The sequence below is a fragment of the Mytilus trossulus genome, chromosome 9 (assembly GCF_036588685.1).
Source record: "Mytilus trossulus isolate FHL-02 chromosome 9, PNRI_Mtr1.1.1.hap1, whole genome shotgun sequence".
NCBI lineage: Eukaryota > Metazoa > Mollusca > Bivalvia > Mytilida > Mytilidae > Mytilus > Mytilus trossulus.
The window spans coordinates 41,106,743-41,130,471 of record NC_086381.1 but is presented as its reverse complement, the minus strand read 5'-3'; the positions used below and the strand labels follow the sequence as shown (position 1 = coordinate 41,130,471).

The following is a 23,729-nucleotide window of genomic DNA, read 5'->3' as shown; positions in this document are numbered from 1 at the left end:
GTAAAGTTGGCCTCATATCTTGACTTACATCTAGATATTGACAATGAGGGTAGGTTGCAAACAAAACTTTATGACAAAAGAGATGAATTCAGCTTTCCAATTGTGAACTTTCCATTTCTAATTAGTAACATTCCAGCAACACCTCACTGGACGTTAAGCCACCATCAATCCAGCAACACCTTTATACAAGTTATATATCTCCCAATTGATAGGATATTCCCTTACATCTAGACATTGACAATGAGGGTTGGTTGCAAACAAAACTTTATGACAAAAGAGATGATTTCAGCTTTCCAATTGTGAACTTTTGATTTCTAATTAGTAACATTCCAGCAACACCTCACTGGACGTTAAGCCACCAACAATCCAGGAACACCTGCATACGAAGTATATATCTCCCAATTGATAGGATATTCCCGTGCTTGCATTTCCTATCATGATAGAGTGTTGCTGCTTACAAGGACACTATTTTAAAAACCAAAAGTTCCAAATGGTGAAGTTGATATCATCCCTTCATAAATTTTATAGATGCCATCACACAAGTTGGTTGATCAATATGAAATAACAGTTTCACAAATGATATCAGATATGATCCTTACATTGTAGCTTCAATCCCCTTCCTTTTCATGAATGTGACTCCCGAATAAGACTATTTACCGGATTTGTTATAATATTAGCAACACGACGGATGCCACATGTGGAGCAGGATCTGCTTACCCTTCTGAAGCACTTGAGATCACCCCTTGTTTTTGGTGGGGTTTGTGTTGCTTATTCTTTAGTTTTCTATGTTGTGTCATGTGTACTATTGTTTGTCTGTTTGTCTTTTTCATTTTTAGTCATGGCGTCAGATTATTTTCAATTTATGAGTTTGACTGTCCCTCTTTTATTCTGATGCTGCATCAATACATTAAAAAGTTTTTTCTTATTCCTTGGCCATTTAACTGTTTCTGGAATCAAGTGTATAAAAAATAATAATCCATGTGTTGCTGCCAATAATCTCTGAAGATGATTGGATGAGTTTAGGGTCATTACTTTCATAAGCTCACTGGATGAACCAAAATGTGCTTACAGGTGCTAATGAAATTGCCAACATTGTGGAATATGGATGGTGCTCAAAGGGGATTTTTGTTTATCGCAAAACTGAAATACCTAACTCCAATGTAAATAAAAAAAAAGAGAAGTCTATATCAAAGATTAGACTTTATCATCCAACAGAATCAATAAAGCACAGGTGTCATACTCCTGACTTTGTACAGACATTTTCTGAAGAAAATGGTGGTTGAACCTTGTTTTATAGCTAGTGAAATATGCCACTTGTATGAGGGTTGTGGTGAGAGTAGTCCATTGACATACTGGCGTCTCATTGGTGTATACCTCACATTTCTTTGTTGATGTACATTAACATAAAAACAAGAGGGAATAGAATATATAAATAAGATAAATAAGATAAATGAAAATATTTAATAATAGTTAAAAGCAATACTTGATGTATATTCATAAGCAAAATTACAGCTTGAAATAGCTGGACACTAAGAGCTGTTGGCAATTTTAAAAATTAAGATTGAGTGATCCTTCTTTATTCAATATTCCTTGTATATTGTGGGAGGGGATAAGATTCAAATGCTTGTGTCTTAAATTTGTAACAAATTGGCTAGTTAAAGGTTAAAAAATTAAACAGAAATTATAAATTTCCAAAAAAGTATTGCACTTTTTTTCAAGTTGCCTTCATGTTTATTCAAAAAAAGATTTGTTACATTTCTAGATATATAAGTTGAAAACTGAAGATTGTATGTTTTAACAAATCTTGGTGAACATGTATTCTGTATTCTTCACTGAATCTTATATTAAAAAAACCCCAATAAATATCAGATATATAATATAAACACAATAAACATGTTATTTTCTACAGATAGGACAACTATGTCCACAATCATTAAAACATTCAGAACAATAAGTTGATTTGCAGTTTGTGTTTTTACATTCCTGTAATGTATGACTGGACCCTTGGTTAGCTCCACAGTACATACAGAATTTTAGATCTGTTTTTTCCACTTCAAAGCAGGGACATATTGCAGATAACAGTTGTTTCACAGACATTCTCTGCTCAGCAACTTTTTGATTCTTCATTGAAGTAACATGTTGTTTAATGAATGTGTGCCTTCCCTTGCGGTTGTAAAGGATTTTCTTCTGCAGAAAAGTGATACGTTCCATTTCCTGTTCAGGATAGTAGAAGGCACATATTTTACGATTGTATCTTGCTCCATAAGCTTGCAGTAAAACCAGGAGTAGAGCAGCTGCATAAGCTGAACAAAGAACTGGAATGTCCGTAGCATCAGGAGGCGTAGGACTTGGCAGGCATGCGGATGTATTATAACTAGCCTCGTATGTGTTTTCAATGTTAATGTCATTTATAAAACTGTTTATGAAGGCAGCCATTTGTCCTCCTTTGACCTTTAGGTTTATTTTACTTTTTCCAGTGACATCTACATTCACCTGGCCATACCTGTTCACAAGGAACAATATATAGAACAGTACGTAATTAAGGAACACAATGAGAGCACTCAGTAATACGTGTAGGAGGAGCTGAGATATGCCCATCAAACTCTGACTTCTTTCTTTTGGAGACATCATGAAGGATGTACTATCTGTGTATAGTTTCTTTTCCTTCTTTTGAAGAGGTAACACGCCCTGTTGTCCTTTCTCTCGTGTTTCAGAATCATAACCCTTAAACTGTGAAGTAATGTAAATGTTATCAAATTCATCCTTGGCCAGATAATTTTTCAAATAAAAAAATGATTGGGTTAGGAGCAACAGTAGGGAAAGTGCTAAAAGTTTGCTCATAATTTCCACGATGTAAGTAAATGTTATTTTCTTGTCGGTCAGAGCTTTCTCAATCTCAGCAATGAATTCTTTAGCTGTTTTGGTAGCATTATACACCTGGCCACTCTCAGACTTCTTGATAACGTTGAATTGAAACCATTTATCGATATCTTTGACCAGTTTGACAGCAAAATCCGCAAGTTTCTCAGCTGCCTTATCAATTGCTTTGACTGGTGAACATACAAAAGATGGTTTGAGTATAAAACAGACCTTTTGTATATTAAGGATATTACAGACTGCTGTGATATCTAAACCTGGAACCCACCTGAAAAAGAGTATACTAGTTACTGTTTCAATCCTGGAACATATATGTAAAAGAGTATACTAGTTACTGATCTAATCCTGGAACATATCTGTAAAAGAATATACTAGTTACAGATCTAATCCTGGAACATATCTGTAAAAGAGTATACTATATCTAGTTACTGATCTAATCTTGGAACATATCTGTAAAAGAGTACTAGTTACTGATCTAATCCTGGAACATATCTGTAAAAGAGTATACAAGATTCTGATCTAATTCTGGAACATATCTGATAAAGAGTATACTAGTTAATGATCTTATCATGGAACATTTATGTAAAAATGTCTAATAGTTACTGATCTAATCCTGGAACATATCTGTTAAAGAGTATACTAGTTATTGATCTAATTCTGGAACATATATAATAACATACATGTGATGGACTGTGAAACTCAGATCAGGAGATTTGGAAATTTTGGTCAGGAGATTAGGACTCAGATCAGGAGGTTTTTTATCGACATAAATTTTGTCGTAAATGTAACCATATGATGTAGAAATTGTGTTTTATCTTCAAATATCCATCAAATTGTTATATGTTTATAGTACATGTACCCTTATTGCCTTTCTATTTGAATAAATTAAAATATTAAGAAGAATCTGTTTCTTGTTTTGTTTTGTTTTTGATAAATGATTGTTCACTGCTTGCAAATTAATCATTGGATTTATTCATCTTATCTGTATAGATTTTTATTCATGTCTCCATCTCCTTATCATTGGTAAATGTATAGACAAATAAGAAAGAAATAAGCTCTTAATGTATATTTGCAATATCATAAATGATTTATAAAAATAACAAACACTACTAACAGTGGTACTGCATGGCTTTTCAGCATTATTAAAGTCATATTTGAAGAAAACTTAAAAAAGACTTAATCTGTGTATATTGTTCTGCTATTTCTAGCTCAATGTAAATATAAGACATTTTAAACAGATTTAATATATAAACTCCAATTTCATTCTTGAAAGGAGGTCTAAATTGCAAAATTAATTTATAAATTTATATTTTTTTATTTGTCCCAAAACATTTAAATTCATTTAATCAACATCCTTTTATGATTATTTGATGAAAATATTAATCATTTATAGTCTTTTTACAATTTACATTTTTAAAAGCAAAATAACTGAAAACAGGATAAAACAAAGGGAAGTAACAAAAATGTATTTCAATATTCCCAATACACATCGTTTTTTTTTTAACACAACGGCAGTTAGCCAGAGGTAAACATCGTTGATTACCAGTATGTATGACACCCAAGCTGTCAAGTGAGGCCATATAATTATACATCTTCTTTGATGTACAGGTAAAATTTAACACAGGTGTCAATTACACCTGAACAGTAGTAAGAAATGATCAAATATGGCGTCTGAAAATTTTCATTCATGAAATATTTCATACACGGGAGTTTTTTCTCCTAAACGGGAGGACGGGAGGAGACCCCTGAAAACGGGAGTTTTGTACTCCCGTCGGGAAGTTCACATGTATGTAATAAAGAGTATTCTAGTTACTGATAGAATCCTGGAACATATCTGTAAAAGACTATACTAGTTACTGATCTAATCCTGGAACATATCTGTAAAAGAGTATACTAGTTACTGATCTAATCCTGGAACATATCTGTAAAAGAGTACATGTATACTAGTTACTGATCTAATCCTGGACAATTTCTGTAAAAGAGTATTCTAGTTACTGATCTAATCCTGGAACATATCTGTAAAAGAGTATACAAGTTTCTTATCTAATTATGGAACATATCTGATAAAGAGTATACTAGTTACTGATCTAATCCTGGAACATATCTGTTAAAGAGTATACTAGTTACTGATCTAATCCTGGAACATATCTGTAAAAGAGTATACTATATCTAGTTACTTATCTAATCCTGGAACATATCTGTAAAAGAGTATACTATATCTAGTTACTTATCTAATCCTGGAACATATCTGTAAAAGAGTATACAAGTTTCTGATCTAATTCTGGAACATATCTGATAAAGAGTATACTAGTTACCAATCTTATCCTGGAACATTTATGTAAAAATGTCTAATATTTACTGATCTAATCCTGGAACACATCTGTTAAAGAGTATACTAGTTACTGATATAATTCTGGAACATATCTAATAAAGAGTATACTAGTTACTGATAGAATCCTGGAACATATCTGTAAAAGAGTATACTAGTTACTGATCTAATTCTGGAACATATCTGTAAAAGAGTATACTAGTTACTGATCTAATCCTGGAACATATCTGTTAAAGAGTATACTAGTTATTGATCTAATCCTGTAACATATCTGTAAAAGAGTATACAAGTTTCTGATCTAATTCTGGAACAGATCTGATAAAGCGTATACTAGTTACTGATCTAATCCTGGAACATATATGTAGAAGAGTATACTAGTTACTGGTCTAATACTGGAACATATCTGTTAAAGAGTATACTAGTTACTGATCTAATTCTGGAACATATCTAATAAAGAGTATACTAGTTACTGATCTAATCCTGGAACATATCTGTAAAAGAGCATACAAGTTACTGATCTAATCCTGGAACATAAATGTAAAAGAGTAAACTAGTTACTGATCTAATCCTGGATCATATCTGTAAAAGAGTATTCTAGTTACTGATCTAATCCTGGAACATATCTGTAAAAGAGTAGACTAGTTACTGATCTAATTCTGGAACATATCTGTAAAAGAGTATAGTAGTTACTGATCTAATCCTGGATTATATCTGTAAAAGAGTATACTAGTTACTGATCTCATACTGGAACATATCTGTAAAAGAGTATAATAGTTACTGATCTTATCCTGGAACATATATGTAAAAGAGTATACAAGTTACTGATCTAATCCTGGAACATATCTGTAAAAGATAATACTAATTACTGATCTAATTCGGGAACATATCTGTAAAAGAGTATACTAGTTACTGATCTAATCCTTGAACATATCTAATGAAGAGTATACTAGAAACTGATCTAATTCTGGAACATATCTGTAAAAGAGTATACTAGTTACTGATCTAATTCTGGAACATATCTGTAAAAGAATATACTAGTTACTGATCTAATCCTGGAACATATCTGAAAAAGAGTATACTAGATACTGATCTAATCCTGGAACATATCTGAAAAATAGTATACTAGATACTGATCTTATCCTGGAACATATCTGAAAAATAGTATACTAGAGACTGATCTAATCCTGGAACATATCTGAAAAAGAGTATACTAATTACTGTGAAATTAAAGCAATTTTAAATTTTTGCTTCATTTAGTTTGATAGAAACCACTTGTGATAGAACAATGGGTAGGATAAGATTTTCTTTAAAGTTGCATTACCATCAGAACTTATAAGTTTGACAACTATTTTGAGGCCCTGCCCATCCCCCCGCCAAAAAAAAAAATCTCCTCTACACAATGGTCAATTACAATAATTACCAATTTTCAGTGTTAACTTTTCTGCCTAGGTTAATTTGCCAATATTTCAAGCAGCAGCTGAATCACGGTTTTTATCTTTTGTTTGTTTAAACTAATAATCAAATGATTCTGATGTCAGACATAATGGACGATTGATGATATTTATACCTTAAAGCCTTTCTAAGTGTCTCCCTACATTTACTGTAAGCCTTGTTGAGTTCTCTTCTACAGTCATCATACACTTTGTTCATCATTCTGTCACACTCCTGTAAATATATAAATTATAAACATAAGAAATCTCTCACTAAAGGTATGTCACAGAATATAAGTTCCGTCATTATATTTATTCCAAAGATTTATTATGTTACAAAAGTTCCAATTGGAATTATTGTTATGGGATATTTATTCCATCAGCATAATAAAAGGACCAATGCCTCAGAATTTTTATCACATAAAACAAAGCCCAATAGGATATGTCATTACATAATAAATTATCTTTTGAATAAACATTATGGTAGAAATTTCATCTTATGACTGGTATATCATTTTGACATATCACTCATTAAAATGTAAAAAATGGAAAAAAAATCTTATGTAATAATTATTTTTCCGATTGGAAAAAATATTATATGATATCTTTACTGACCCAAAAATATTATTTTATTTCTATCCATTACTCATGCCAGATTGGTAAATTGGTATTTACAATTATTATAAGAACAGGTATCGTGAATATGGGAAATAATTATTCCCAATCTTGTAGATATTAAACAATCATTTCTGAATTATCCACAATTATTGGTATGCATATATTACCTTTAAATGATACTTTTTCTCATCAGAATTAACATTTATAAATCACAGCTGAACATGCTAACATATTTAGTTACATTCAACATATGTTCCATCATTTAAGAACATAAATATTTTCTCATACTCATCAGCCTCTGTATACATTCATATACATTCAGGTGTTGTGTACAAGTGAATATATCCAACTATTTTCCCTGTGAATCTGAATAAATTCAGCGCATTGAATTGCTATTTCACCTGTGAAGCTGTATCAAGTACACCACTGACTATGGTAATTATTTGACCTGTGAAGCTGTATCTAGTGCACCACTGACTACTAGTTTACCTGTGAAGCTGTATCAAGTACACCACTGACTAATTATTTGACCTGTGAAGCTGAATCAAGTGCACCACAGACTACTATTTTACCTGTGAACCTATAACCAGTGCAGCACTGACTACTATTTTACCTGTGAACCTATATCAAGTGCAGCACTGACTACTATTTTACCCGTGAACCTATATCAAGTGCACCACTGACTACTAGTTCACCTGTGAAGCTATATCAAGTGCACCACTGACTTATAATTTTACCTGTGAACCTATATCAAGTGCACCACTGACTACTAGTTTACTTGTGAAGCTTTATCAAGTGCACCACTGACTACTATTTTACCTGTGAACCTATATCAAGTGCACCACTGACTACTATTTTACCGGTGAACCTTTATCAAGTGCACCACTGACTACTATTTTACCTGTGAACCTATATCAAGTGCACCATTGACTACTATTTTACCGGTGAACCTATATCAGGTGCACCACTGACTACTAGTTTACCTGTGAACCTAAATCAAGTGCACCATTGACTACTTTTTTACCTGTGAAGCTGTATCCAGTGCATTGCTCACTTTCTCGATACCATTTTTAACAGCAACAAGAGCATCATAAATTGGTTTTATTGCTCTATCTATTTGTTTTCCAATTTCCTTTATATCTTTGGCGTGTTTGTCCAGAGCATTTGTAATTTGCTCTAGTGGTACATTTAACTGCTGTCTGAGAGTGTGCGACTGATTCTGAAAGAGTTCAGTACTACAGGCCATACTTCTTGATACTTCTGAAGTATTTATAGAGATGTTTTTGATTGGTCCTGATAATAGGAGTCCAAATATAACTGCCAAAATGGCTACCCTTCCTCTTCCAGTAAATAGACTAGGAATCATCAATACCACGATACAGCGAACATGGACAGATAGTGCTAGACCTAGACACGCTAGGGCTGTCACTCCAATAGATATATACCCAGCTATATCCAAGGCAAAACCAAAACTGTAGATTAGCAGAACAAACAGTAATCCACCAGTAAAAAATCCACAGAAGATACCAAATATAGCCTTTAGGCAGGTAAATGTATGGCGGTCACTTTTGAATAGTTTGTCAGGAAATCTAAGGGCATCGTTGTATGAGGGTGGGTCTTCAGCCTTTGTCTCTTTAAATCGAAGATTTGATTTTCCTGCTTTTTTTTCCACATGTGTCATTTTTTCTTTCTACCTGTACAAAGTAAACAAATTTTGTATCCACTTTGTCAAATCAAACTAAGTTTAGCTATCAACTCTGGAAGAAGGATGTTCACTCATTATGTTGCCCATTTTGTTTTCATTATTATTAGCTTTTTCAAATTTGACCAGCTACCTCCACTTTTCTTATAAAAAATTTATAAGATGAAATTAGCTACATCACTACATTATAATGATAACTTGGTTGAATTCTTGTTATTCCTTTTACAAAAGATATGAAAAATCAATAGATTGACAGTTTAAACCAAATATTTTAATGTTTTTATCTAAAAGAATAAGTGCACAGGTTTAAGTTTTCTTGCTTGTGTTATATTTCTTTTTTAGTAAAGGAATTCCTATGAGCCTTCAATTTGTTATTTTTGATCACACCAACACTTCCTAAGAACTCTTGGAGCTCATTGTATCCTTTCAGTTCAATATTATTCATGGTAAACCAATTTCCATAGATTTTGTGGTTATGTATAATCCATGATTTTAAATGTTCAATGAATTACACTTTTTATGTCCCACCTACGATAGTAGAGGGGCACTATGTTTCTAGTCTGTGCCTCAGTTCGTCCTTTCATTCATTCGTCCGTCATACCGTTCGTCTGTGTGTCCGTTCGTCCTGCTACAGGTTTAAGTTTTTGGTCAAGGTAGTTTTTGATGAAGTTTAAGTCCAATCAACTTGAAATTTAGTATGCATGTTCCCCATGATATGACCTTTCTATTTTAAATGCCAAATTGAAGTTTTGACCCAAATTTCACAGTTCACTGATCAAAGAAAAAGATAGTGCAAAGCTTAGGTCAAAGTTTTTGGTCAAGGTAGTTTTTGATGAAGTTTATTCAGAAGTCCAATCAACTTGAAACTTAGTACACATGCTACCTATAATATGATCTTCTAATTTTAATGCCAAATTAAAGTAACGACACCAATTTCATGGTCCACTGAACTTAGAAAGTGATAATGCGAGTGGGGCATCCGTGTACTATGGACACATTCTTGTTTCAAATGCATTACTTCTATGATTATGAATATATATCACTCACATTTGTATTATTGTCATTATATGACTCTGGTGAGCTTTTGTTTTTAGGTAGTTTTTTTTTTGTCTTTTATGTTAACCCCGTATCTTTTTTTCTCACAAGGATAAAATGAAATAGAAATGATTTAAGAAAATAATATGGTAATAATAAGAGAAGCATCTTACCTTCAGAAGCAGTTTATACAACAGAAATATTTGATATGAATGTTCATTTTCAGGGAAATATTTTTGGATACTTATAACTATTGAAATTCAGGAAATAAACAATTACATTACAATAATTGATAAGTGTTTCTCTCCGTTCATTCACAATTCTGACCCAACCTTGAATTTATTTATCCAATCAAACTATTCAACTGGTCAGAAATTTTAACAATATGCTTAGATAAACAACAGTCATAATACAGTCAAAGTACAATGTGATAAAATAAAGCATACTTACTCTCCTGGAAGATATGAATTCCAAGGCACGGTTGCTATTACAGTTTTGTTTAAGATTATTAATTATTGTAATGCTAGTTAAAAGTCCTGGAGTGACAGTCACCTGTGATGAACAGAAATTTAAATCAGCACTCAATTGAAAAGTATAAGCAAATAAATGTTCTCTTAGAAACTTATTCCACATAGCTAATTGATAGAAATTTCTTTTGAATGGTTTCATAGATGTGTTATTAGGATCTTATTATACTTTACATACAACTAGCTTTGTCTTCATTTAAATTCCAAGACCTCATGCAAAAAATAGTGATTCTTCATAAGCTCATAAATTATCCATAAAAGTAAATTTAGTTTTTTATAATGGTTGTTTTTCAGGTTGTAGTTAGTACATAAAATCTATTAAATACCAATTTTTATCAGCTTGGACAGTTTTTGGGCATAGATTCTTGTCAACTCACAGGATATTGTTAAGATTAGGGAATGGGGTTAGTTTATAAATGAAGCAACTTAATCCACCAAAGACCAAATGATATGCTTGTAACAACTGTACGTCACTGTTACCTATACTTTCAACTATGACCAAAACTCTTACTGATTAGTTTGCCCAAGAGTGCTTGAAATTGGGGGACAAAATGTGAAACTTTTGTGTTTATTAAACACAAATTTTATAATGGATTTATTTTAAAATCTAGTAAGGCACATGAAGTTATGCTGATACTAAACTTTTTTTATGGAGTTATTTATTAATATGTCGGTCCTGAGTAGGGTTGTTTTCTAGGAGAAATTTTATGATCTGTTATAATCTCATTTTTCAAAGAAAATTTGAGTGTTTGTTGAATTATTTTTCTAGAAAATGGACAAATATTTGGAACATTATCTCATTTTCTGAGGAAGACTTAAAAGGAAAAGAGCCATTCCCTATAAACAAAGCTGTTTATATCTATTTCCTGGTCATTTGATTGTGAAACAGATAGATTGTGAGAAATTGTATATAATAATCTAGCTCCCATAGTTCTTTTAAGAATGGCATATACATTCTAGATTTTTATATTGTGTATTTAATATTATCTTGTGTTTATACTTGTATGTATGTGGTGAGATTATTAAATACCATTGAATTTGAATCTGTGCAAATCTATTTCTTGGTCATTTGATTATGCCACCGAAAATTTATAAACTTGTATTGTTTTTGTTTTTATGCCCCATTATGAACTAGACCGTTGGTTTTCCCATTTGAATCATGTTTTGCACTAGTAATTTTGGGGCCCTTTATAGCTTTTTGTTCGGTGTGAGCCAAGGCTCCGTGTTGAAGGCTGTACATTGACCTTTAATGGTTTTCTTTTATAAAATGTAATTTGGATGGAGAGTTGTCTCAATGGCAATCACACCACATCTTCCTATATCTATTATGTTTTCTTGTTTGAACGTCTGTTCGTTCTTCTCTTTTTTCGTTTTAGCTTAAAGTTTTTGGTCAAGGTAGTTTTTGATGAAGTTGAAGTTAAATCAAAAATCGAAAAGTACTATACGTTCCCTATGATATGATATTTCTAGTTTTAATGCCAAATTGGAGGTTTTCCCCCATTTTCACGGTCCACTAAACATAGAAAATGATAGTGTGGATGGGGCATCTGTGTACTGGGGACACATTCTTGTTTTTATCTCAAATCAAGTAACCTTACAATTTTAAACATAAAGTTATTAGATATCTTTCATTGCTGATATTTGAATTTATCATTGATGAATTGAATCTTGCATGTTTAATGTTCAATCAAAAATATTTCATATATATTCAAAAGATTATATTAAAAATTCATGTAATAAGCTGCTTCAGAAAGTCATGAATTGTGGGTAATATTTTCAAGAGAATATACCAACACTTTGTTATTTGCCATTAACAACTTCTTAAACAATGGAAGTTCAGCCAATGACAGGACATCATATCATTTTCATTTTAGGGTAATTAACAATGAAATCTCATATAATACTTTGGATTTTGAAACAGCTTATTGGTAGGTTCTGCAAAGAAGGTTGGCCAGGATTGATGTAGTACATTTAGATTGCCACTGTTAAATAAGGATATGTTGGATATTGGCACCAATATCTATCTAGTACAGACCAAATACAGGTCCCCTCAGGAGATGATGCTAGGGTTAAAAATGTACTGATGACATGGCACTCATCCTCTGTTTGTCAACATCTTGTATCTTAAAGGCAACAGTAGTAAAACCAGTGTTCAAAAGTTCAAACTTGAAATAGGGTATACTTTTGACTTTAAATTTAGTAGTGTGATCTTTCAATTACAAAGATTTAAAAAAAAAACATAGCACTAGAAACATATCTATGACGCAGAGTACTAAAGTATCTTCTAAATACTTATAACTGTATAAACAGTCAGCTCGACAACAGAGCTGAATTTAGGATCAATGTGCCCAGTCCAAAACCCCCCACACATACCCTTTTCACCTTTTTTGGGGTGAAAAATACATGTGTTAACTCCCAAAACAAGTGGAAAACATATTTTCAATAATGATGTAAACAGTGATTCAAAGTTGATTTCTGACAAAATTTCAAAAACATTTTAATATCCATGAATAAACAACACAAAGGACAATAGCAATGTATTCAATTGAAGAGTTATGTAAAAGCATTCTTTGTACATCATTAAATTAATCACTAGTTTTCATGTATAGTACAAAACTGCTTTATTTATGTCTCCAAGACATATATTTCATAGTTGGGTAAAATTTGCTTAAATGTTTTATTATTGTTTGTTGTTGGATGACTTTGGATGTATGTACGTTTATTCACTGCTAAAAATTATTTTACAAGTCTTTTTTTCTGTACTGAGCAAATTAAATCCATATTTTTGTGCTTCAGTTGTCTTATATTTGGCTGTATTTGGCATAATTGTGGAATCAATTATTTTAGCTCTTAAAATGTGTGTCATTATTGAGTGTTGGTACATGTTTTCTTTATTCAGTAGGATTTTATTATTTTGTGTAACTAAAAATTGAGAGATGTAAAGGTTCCATTGAATAAATTCCAAAAAGAAAACTAGCTATTGTATTTATTCACTGAAACAGCACACTTTAAATTGAAAATTTTTAAATTGACAGGTAAACCCCAAATAATCGCAAAAGGGGAAGGGGGATTGGAATTGTACATATAATTTACTTTGTCTTCAATAAAATTCAAAACTATATAATAGTCAGCTTTAAATTAAAAAAGCCTTAAATTGATCAAAAGTAAAAAAATCATGTCCATTTAACCACCATACTGGTTGTTCTCAGATTTTAGTAAGATAATAATCTGTTTTTCTGATACACAAATTTTGTATATGAAGTAATTAATTTAAACTTGATTGTATGTTGCATTATTTTTCTAGAAAATGGACAAATTTTGGGAACTTTATCATGTTAATCTCATTTCCTGAGGAAGACTTGCAGGAAAAGAGTCATTCCCTATAGACTATAAGCTGTTTATATCTATTTCCTGAGGAATACTTAAAGGAAAAGAGCCATTCCCGATAGACTATAAGCTGTTTATATCTATTTCCTGGTCATTTGCTTGTGCCACAGAAAATTTATAAACTTTTGAATTTCTGTTTTCTGATAAAAACAAGAAAATTTACAATTTGAAAGAAAAAAATCCATTGGGCACCAGATTGTAATGGTCCAATTATGACTTCACATTGCTTTACATTTAGATATCTTGTAATTCCAATTTGATGTCCCATACAAGGTCTAAGTGCCAGACATAAACATGTTCTTTGTTGGAGTCAACCCTGATCACTGAACTACAATTACAAAAATCACAAAGCATCCCTCATTAGACTTAACTCATCAAGAGGGACAAAATAAGATGAGTAACATAAAGGGACAACACAACATTTGAGAAAATGTCATTAATAGTTATTAAAGGTACCAGGATTATGATGTAGTACACCAGTCGTGCGTTTTGTCTACATAAGACTCATCAGTGACGCTCATATCAACAAAATATTTATAAAGCCAAGGCCATAATAAGTAATAGGTTTGTTTGCCCAAACGCTACCTACCCAGAAAAAAGCTGCCTACTCAAATTCTTTTATTGTCCTGATTTGAAGATTTTTTTTTCAATCAAATAGGCATGAAGACTAATAAACATCTGATATCATACTTCAATTTCTTTTTTTGAAGAAGAAAAAAAAGAAATACCTACCTACCTCCCACTGTCTCAACCTTTGGGCAAACCAAAATATTTTTAAGTGTGGCCCAAACAAGTTCAAAGTTGAAGAGCATTGAGGATCCAAAATCCAAAATGTTGTGCCAAATACGACAAAGTTAATCTATGCAATAAAATATGAGGATGAGTGCCATGCAATCAGTACATTCAAGGACATTAGCATCAACTTTTGAGGAGACCTGTATTTAGCAATCTAAATGTACTTCCATCACTCCTGTTGGCACTTGGCAAAATCTACCAATAAGCTGTTTCAAAACTTATCCAGAATTATGGGAGATTTTGTTTTGGTACCTAAAATGAAAATAATGTCACGCCACTGGCTGAATTTCCATTGTTTAGGAAATATATTCTCTTAAATCTATGGCATTGTGCACTCCTGATGAAGTTAAATGCACTTCCAATGCGTAAAATTTACATAAAGTGTTTTCCTTTTTTGTTAGGTGATTGTCAGGATATTGAAAAGTTTTGATGTATTCTGCTAAAAGTATTACCCACAATGCATCACAGAATACCTTTTTCTTTAAAAATAAAATGTCTCTTATTTGTGGTTCAGAGGATAAAAACCCCAAATAAAAGAGAAAATAAATCTTCTGCTGCATTACCAAATAACATGGAAATAGAAATAGATAAAGGCACCAGTAGTAAACAGCTGTTCAAAAGTCATAAATGAATTGAGAAAACAAATCCAGATTACAAACTGAAACCGCAACTGCTTTGCCTGTAGGAAATGGCTCTTTTCCCTTAAATTCTTCCCAGGAAATGAGATAAAGAATCAGATTAGAAAATTTATCAATTCTTAGAAAACCAACCAAACTCACACTGACCTATGAAGTGGTAATTTGATCTACAAAATCAGCATAACTATACGCTCTGTCTGATAGAATCTCAGAACATCTTTCATTATATTGATTAAATTCACATTTTATCAATATGTTTTTTTTTAGGCAAACTCTGCTGAATGAGTTTTGCTCATTGTTGAAGGCTAACTGGTGATCTATGGTTGTTGACATCTTAATCATTTGGTTTTTGTTGGATATTTGTCTCATTGGCAATCATACTTCATCTTTTATATGATATTATGTCCAATGAGATTATAAGAATGCAGGTTGAAAACTGTCTAAAGAATATTTTGATTTTGTGTTTTTGTCCCATCCTCTCACCCTTATTAATTGGTCAAATACAGTGTCTATTGTTTGGTAAGTTGGTATGTTTCAAATTGAGTTCTAATATGACGTTCTTCTTTAGCTTTGGGTACAAAGCCATGTTCTAATTGAATAGAACATGGGCTGGCTGCACATGATTGACGTCACAATTGAAATTGCAACGTCATATGAATTTTGAAAAATGCCAGATATCAAAATGGACATTTTTGTTGGTGTTGCTCGCTAGGAAATTAAATTAAAACATTCTAAAAGTAAGTTTAAAATGTTTTTGTTCTTTTTTTATTGATGAACTGCTGATTGTCCTAAACTGTTTTTGTTCATCAAAATAAAATGGCGACATTTCGAATGACTTCTTTAGGGCCGCTTCGAAGTACAGAAGTTCAAAATATTCCTTTTAGAATGGAAATAATTCTATCATGCCATGCTTTATGCTCATTTTAACATGGGTATGCATTATATTTGTAAACATTTAATACCTCACTAACACTCAGTTTTAAGATATTAACAAATATAATGCCTACCCATGTTAAAATTAGCATAGAGCATGGCATGAAAGAATAATTTCTTGATTAAATGCACTGTCTGGTAGTTAATTGTACTATTGGTTTGCTATTATTAAAAGAGAAAGAACAATTTCTCTACAAATTTTTATTTTTCAAAGTACATTTTTTGTTAAAAAATATAACAGGTTTATAAAAATTATATTTATTATTTACACTTCAAGATCTGCATTCATGACAGAATGTTGCTATATACATGTATTAGACTAAGGTTTAGATATGTTTGTTTCAGTTTTACAAACAAGACAAATGTAATTCATATCTCCAAAACATTCCTCACAGTAATTAGATTGACATTTATCACATTGATGGAAGCGAATTTTACCGCCATCCTTATTTTCACAGCTAATGCATGTCTTATATGTAAGACAAGGGCAAAAGCAATTAGCAAATATTGGACATCGGTATTCCATCCATCCGCGGAAAGATATACGATTTTCCGTATGGAATTGCTTGTTTCTAGATATTACATGCTGGGTCAACCAATTCATCAGAGATTTTCTCTGGTGTCGTATTTTCTCATGAAGATATTTTATCCTCTCAATATCTCGCTCTGGATAGAAGAATGTGACAATTTTCCTTCGTAAACGTAAACCATAAGCCTGCATTATAAGGAACACAAATGCAAAGAAGTAAAGGAAACTAAACTTGTAAATATTATCATCATCTGGTTTACTGGGAGTTGGGATACAAGTTGTTAGGTTAAACTCAACACCAAAGTCAGAATCTAATTCAACAGTGCCTAGGAACGCTCTCAGAAATGCTGAAATAAATCCACTGCCCTCTACAGATACACTCAGGGAACTGTTGCCACCGATATTTATATTCAGGTTACCAAAGCGATCAATAAGCTTTAAAACAAAGTAAAGAACATAGTCAAAGAAAATTATAACAGTAGCTATCAAGATATGAATTCCAATTTTAGTAATACCAGTTTTAGCATGATCTATTTCTTTTGATGATAGCCATGGTGACCGAGTGTCAGCGTAGTTTCTGCATTCTTTTCTCTTCAGCGGTAAAACTGATGGTTTTCCCTGTGCCTTGCATTGCTGGTCGTAAGTCTTAAAAGCCTTTGAAATGTAGATATTGTCATAACGATCCTTACTGAGAAACTTCTTAAGATAGAAGATTGACTTAAGAAATAATAACAATAGAGTGATGACAAGAACGTTACTGACTATACCAGATACTGTTAGAATCCATTTAGTTCTAGACTGTATGTCTGCTTTAACTTGGGAAATGATTTGTGCTGCTGTTTTTGAGGAATTGATTTTCCCATCGGCATCAAAACCTCCTTCAAAATCGAATGAGAAGAAGGAGGTGATCCCATCTAAGAAGGAATTTATCTCATTATTAGCTACTTCTATGATATGCGCTATGAATTTTAGAGGTGTACAGGCAACATACGTTCCTACTTGGACAACTTTACAAACTGCCCCAATGTCTAGAACAATACATAAATGATGCAAAAAACCTCTCCTTGACCTACAAAGGAAACAAATATCCATCATTAATCAAAGAAGTACTGTAATTTACTGTACAGTAAAGTTCTTATTTTTTTACATTTTGTTGTGTTTTGCTCTTTGATGCATACTTTAAAAAACACTTAAACCAAACAAAGAGGGGGTAAAATTATATAATAAAGGCAACAGGCAAATGTCTTAACTCTGTACAAACAATGTGGCAGAGTTAATAAATTGGTCCTTTAAATGCCCTAAATCAAAACAACTTTTGTTGGTGGGTATTGGAAAAAAAATTCATTCAGGGTAAAGAATAAATGTTGCATGACGTTTACTAGTGTTTTTTTCTTCATACCTATATGTGTTTATTCTGTCTGAATTGAAACTCTAAGTGCATGGTGTTTATGTTTGTTCTCTTGAACTTACTTTTTCAGAGCATGCTGCTTATGTTTGTCTCTAACTTACCATTTCAGTGCATGCATGGGGTTTATGTTTATTCTCCTACCATTTTACCACATGTTGATGATTTTTTTTTTTATCTAACCTATCATTTCAGTGCATGTTAATTATAGATATATGAAGATGTGGCATGAGTTCCAATGAGACAAATCGAAGTACCAATTTATAATAGAAAAACGTTATAGATCAAGGTACATTTATTTGTATAATCTATCCCTACCATTTCAGTGCATGCTCTGTATGTTTATTCTCTAACCTACCTTTTCAGTGCATGTTGGTTATGCAGTCTGGTGTTATTGGTTATTGTTTCATCATTGTTAGAGTTAAGGTAATCACCATATCTTTGTAATGGTGTTTCTTGTTCCATCAGCTGTTTAGCTAACTCTATTGCATTTTTCTCTTCCTCTGTCATAGCCCTCCTTCTTTTCCTTTTTTTCCCAAAAATCCTTCCTAGCGACCTCACAATGTTATCCCCAGTTCTTTCTATTTTCCTCACTACGTCTTCCCCAGTTCTGGCTACGTCTTTACCAAATTTGATGACTTTATTTGAAGGGTCTGCCCTTCTCAGGTCTTCTTCACACTTATTTTTAGCATAGTTTATTCCCCTCTCACATTCAAACTGGGCTTTTTCCACTCCTCTACTACATTCCTAGGGAAAATGCAAAGTATTAAAATCATTATAAAGAGAAAAAATCATTTAACATGAAGGCAATAACAAAGTAGAAATATATGAAAATGGGAGAATAAAAAAGAAATCATTGAATACATGTGATAGTGGAAAAAATAAATAGGTTGCAAATTTGATAAATGAGGAGAAAAAAGAACTTTTACTGGTAAAGAGCAGAAAAAGAACTTTTACTGGTTATGAGCAGAAAAGGAACTTTTACTGGTAAAGAGCAGAAAAAGAACTTTTACTGGTAAAGAACAGAAATAGAACTTTCACTGGTAATGAGCAGAAAAAGAACTTTCACTGGTAAAGAGCAGAAATAGAACTTTCACTGGTAAAGAGCAGAAAAAGAACTTTCACTGGTAAAGAACAGAAATAGAACTTTCACTGGTAATGAGCAGAAAAAGAACTTTTCTGGTAAAGAGCAGAAAAAGAACTTTTACTGGTAAAGAGCAGAAAAAGAACTTTCACTGGTAAAGAGCAGAAAAAGAACTTTTACTGGTAATGAGGAGAAATAGAACTTTTACTGGTAATGAGCAGAAAAAGAACTTTTACTGGTAAAGAACAGAAAAAGAACTTTTACTGGTAAAGAGCAGAAATAGAACTTTCACTGGTAAAGAGCAGAAAAAGAACTTTCACTGGTAAAGAGCAGAAAAAGAACTTTTACTGGTAAAGAACAGAAATAGAACTTTCACTGGTAAAGAGCAGAAAAAGAACTTTTACTGGTAAAGAGCAGAAAAAGAACTTTCACTGGTAATGAGCAGAAAAAGAACTTTCACTGGTAATGAGCAGAAAAAGAACTTTTACTGGTAAAGAGCAGAAAAAGAACTTTTACTGGTAAAGAGCAGAAAAAGAACTTTCACTGGTAATGAGCAGAAAAAGAACTTTTACTGGTAAAGAGCAGAAAAAGAACTTTTAATGGTAAAGAGCAGAAAAAGAACTTTCACTGGTAATGAGCCGAAAAAGAACTTTTACTGGTAAAGAGCAGAAAAAGAACTTTTACTGGTAAAGAGCAGAAAAAGAACTTTTACTGGTAAAGAGCAGAAAAAGAACTTTCACTGGTAAAGAGCAGAAAAAGAACTTTCACTGGTAAAGAGCAGAAAAAGAACTTTCACTGGTAATGAGCAGAAAAAGAACTTTTACTGGTAAAGAGCAATAAAAAAACTTTTACTGATAAAGAGCAGAAAAAGAACTTGCACTGGTAATGAGCAGAAAAAGAACTTTCACTGGTAATGAGCAGAAAAAGAACTTTTACTGTTAATGAGGAGAAATAGAACTTTTACTGGTAAAGAGCAGAAAAAGAACTTTTACTGGTAAAGAGCAGAAAAAGAACTTTTCTGGTAAAGAGCAGAAATAGAACTTTTACTGGTAATGAGGAGACAAAGAACTTTTACTGGTAATAGAGTGGGGGAGAGAAAAAAAGGAAGCTAGGGAACTATTCTACTAAGGAAGGGAAAAAAATCAAAAGCTTTGAAATACTTGTAATGGAGAGGAAGAAATAGAAAGCTAAGAAATGCAATTAACAGGGATGGAAAATTAGAAACTTTGGAAATGTATTTAATTGGAAGGAAAGATAGAAAGCACAGAAATACAGTTAAACGGGAGGGGAATTAAATACAGGAAAATGTTTCCAATGAATTATCCTCTGATAAATGATATAAACAGTTAGAAGAAATATGGTAACAATTTATTTAAACTTAGTTTGCCTGTGTTTTATATAATTAAGACTGAAGGAACCATTATTTATTTCATGAAATACTATAGTTTTCTGGCTTGTTTTGTGTTATAGGTGACATTGAATCTCAAATTCAAGAGCTGAAAGAAATACAAATTTTCTGTTGCTTTTGTGAATGTAAAAAACACTAGACTAAAATATCTATGAAAATGCAATGTGTTTATCAATTACAAAAAATAAATTGAGTTAATTAAAGCAAAGACAAATTCTGTTGGTTTTTTTTAACCTGCAAAGATGATGCAAAGTAAATAAAACTAATACCTTAGCTGCATTTTTTAGTGCATTTTTAGCTGTGTTGAGACCATCGGCAAAAACTTTTACTGCATTAGTAACTGGTGCAATAGCATTTTTGATGGAATGTGCAATGTTCCTCATTTTGACAAGGCCTTCATAAATTCTCCTTTCTATTAATCTAATTGGTTCTTCTAGTTGACCTCTGAGGATGGAAGTCTGGTTATAGATCAGTTCCTGGGTGCAGGCCATAGATTGCGATGCTTGCTCTGCATTGTATACAATGTTTACTACGGGACCAGCAAGTAACATGGCAAATATAATGGACATGAATACAGCTCGTCCTTTTCCAGTGAACAGGTTGGGAACCATTAGTAAAAAGATACATCTCATGTGTGTAGAAATGGCTAATGCTGCACATATAGGGAGGGAAAATCCTATTGTTATGTAGCAAGATATTTGTAGAGAATACTCATTACTGTATCTCAAGAGAACAAACAGGATTCCACAGGCAATAAAACCTCCAAATATCCCAAAGATGCCTTTCACGATCCTGTGATCTCCACGGCTGCTGTTGACAAAGGATTTGACTGGCTTTGGAACAATTTTAGAAATTTTGTTCTGTACAATATTAGAATGTTCAGGAACACGAGTAAGTCTTCTTTGTAAGACATGATCAGGAATTTTGGCCTTGATCCGAGGAACCAAAGTCTCTGTATCTTCACTCTTGTTTTTCAACTTAATTTCTAGTGTTTCAGTCGCCTTCTTCGCCATTGACATTCTTTTGACCTTGTCTTTTAATGTCAAGTTTTTGGCAATATAACTAGTTGGAAATGTTCCTGTTTTCCCACTTGACTTATTATGTCCCATTGACCAACCATTACCGACATCTTCAACGTTTGATATGGTATCTCCAACGCAAAGGTTGATATCTGTATCTGTGTCAGCTTGGTATGCAGATATGGCTTTATACATTATCTCTAGTTGGTCAGTGGTCTTCCTTACCCTTGACATTCTTTTGACCTTGTCTTTGAAGGTCAAGTTTTTGGCAATATAACTAGTTGGAAATGTTCCTGTTTTTCCACTTGACACATTATGTCCCATTGACCAACCATTACCAAGATCTTCAACATTCGATATCTTATCTCCGACAGAAAGGTTAATGGCTGTATCTATGGAGGCTTTGTAGTTATATTTGACTTTAAACATGATTGCAGATCTGGAATTTAAAACAAATAGGAGAATGATCTTATGATCTTTTGAAGTATTTTATATTCTGAATGTTGATACAGTGTAAAGAGGGGGGATATGACCGTTATCGGGACTCCGGGATCAGTGATTTTAAGCTCAGGATTTCAGGATTGATCCTTTTGGGATTTGGGAATATTTTTTTCGGGATTTAAATTTATTTACATTTGGGACCCTAGGATTTCAGGATCAGGACCCCTCCAATCCCCCCTCTGTAAAGTCAGAAATTATTATTGGTTCATTTATTATTATGAATTAGTGATTACTTGTAAAAAAAGAAGAATTTGTTTAATGTAATTTAAAACATTTACACTACTGAAATTATAAGTTTTTGTTAATGTAAACCTGATATATATACTGTCCCATTTTTCTCAATGATAAAACATAGCAACAATTTTTGAAGGTATTACTGAATTGACACAGTTAAGATTGTCAATGTAGCAACACATTGATATATAAACTTCTTTTCTTTAATTATGGGGGTAAAATACTTCATCATTATTAATTTACTATATTTTATAAATAAATGATGAAAAAAGATAAAATCAAGTATTATATCCCTAGATGAATGCTATCACAGAACTGAATCATAAGCTGTATTGATTGTCTTTCAAAACTTGAAACATTTCATTATTTTAATTGCGAATACACAATTTCTACACATCTCAGCAAATGCAAATATATAAACTCGAAAATTAATCTTAATAAAACAAATTAATTAAAAAAAGATGAAGTAAAAATGTCCCTTACCTTTGTTTCTATAATTTTGAGTTGATTTTACGACTAGTTACTGAATATTCATTTCACCTCTGAAGTTAAACTTTCACGTCCTTGTATATTGGGTTGATCTATCATTGATAATTCTACTTTTGAATTGTTGTCAAACCATCAGTTAAGATTCATCAGATACCAGATTTTGTAATAAGATATAAATTTAAGAGTGTCTGACAAAGTAGGTTCTCAGTAATGTTTAATGTGTTGGTTTGGTTTTTATGCCAAATTAGGGTGTGATTTTACATTATCCATTAATTCAATCCACTATTTTCCACATAAGAAAATGCCTGTACTAAGTCAGAATTCAGGAATATGACTCATTTGATGTGTTTGAGCTTGAGATTTTGCCATTTAATTAGGAACTTTTCATTTTGAGTTTTCATCAGTCAGAGTTCAGTATCTTTGTGATTTCAGATTCTCCATTAACAAATGATACTTATAAATTAACACAATAAAAATTAAAATTTGAGTATAAAAATTTTCTACTTTAAAACTACTAAGACAAATTGAACCAAATTTGTCCACAATCATCATTAGTGTATCTAGTTTAAAATGTGTCCTATGACCCCGCCCACAAACCAAGATGGCCGACATGGCTAAAGATATAACAGAGCGTATAATGCTGTTTTTGGCTCATATCTCTGAAACCAAAGCATTAAGAGAAAATCTGATCGTGGATAAAATTGTTCATTCGGTCAAGATCTATCTGCCCTGAAATTTTCAGACCAATTAGGCAACTTGCTGTTGGGTTGCTGCCCCTGAATTTGTAAT

At 32.3% G+C, this 23,729-nt stretch overlaps 3 protein-coding genes across 5 annotated transcripts in view; 1 reads left to right on the top strand and 2 right to left on the bottom strand.

Moving 5' to 3' along the window:
* Positions 1-23,729, top strand: part of LOC134682928 (cysteine--tRNA ligase, cytoplasmic-like) — a 196,763-nt gene that overhangs the window by 125,925 nt on the left and 47,109 nt on the right. The window lies entirely within an intron of this gene.
* LOC134682923 (DC-STAMP domain-containing protein 2-like) lies at positions 1,494-10,543 on the bottom strand. 2 transcript variants are annotated; one of them, XM_063541851.1, is made up of 4 exons: positions 10,442-10,543; positions 8,279-8,948; positions 6,774-6,871; positions 1,494-3,145 (listed from the first exon to the last, which is right to left on the bottom strand). In XM_063541851.1, the coding sequence occupies exons 2-4, from the start codon at positions 8,933-8,935 to the stop codon at positions 1,897-1,899; spliced, it is 2,004 nt and encodes a 667-aa protein (XP_063397921.1). In that variant the 5' UTR covers positions 8,936-8,948; positions 10,442-10,543; the 3' UTR covers positions 1,494-1,896. The 2 variants fall into 2 exon arrangements, with proteins under 2 accessions (XP_063397921.1, XP_063397920.1); XM_063541850.1 differs by lacking the exon at positions 10,442-10,543 and adding an exon at positions 10,165-10,242.
* On the bottom strand, positions 16,464-23,146 carry LOC134682927 (E3 ubiquitin-protein ligase DCST1-like). Its single transcript, XM_063541859.1, has 4 exons — positions 22,935-23,146; positions 20,967-22,155; positions 18,564-18,952; positions 16,464-17,869 (listed from the first exon to the last, which is right to left on the bottom strand). Exons 2-4 carry the CDS (start codon positions 22,143-22,145, stop codon positions 16,591-16,593), a joined length of 2,847 nt encoding a protein of 948 aa, XP_063397929.1. The 5' UTR covers positions 22,146-22,155; positions 22,935-23,146; the 3' UTR covers positions 16,464-16,590.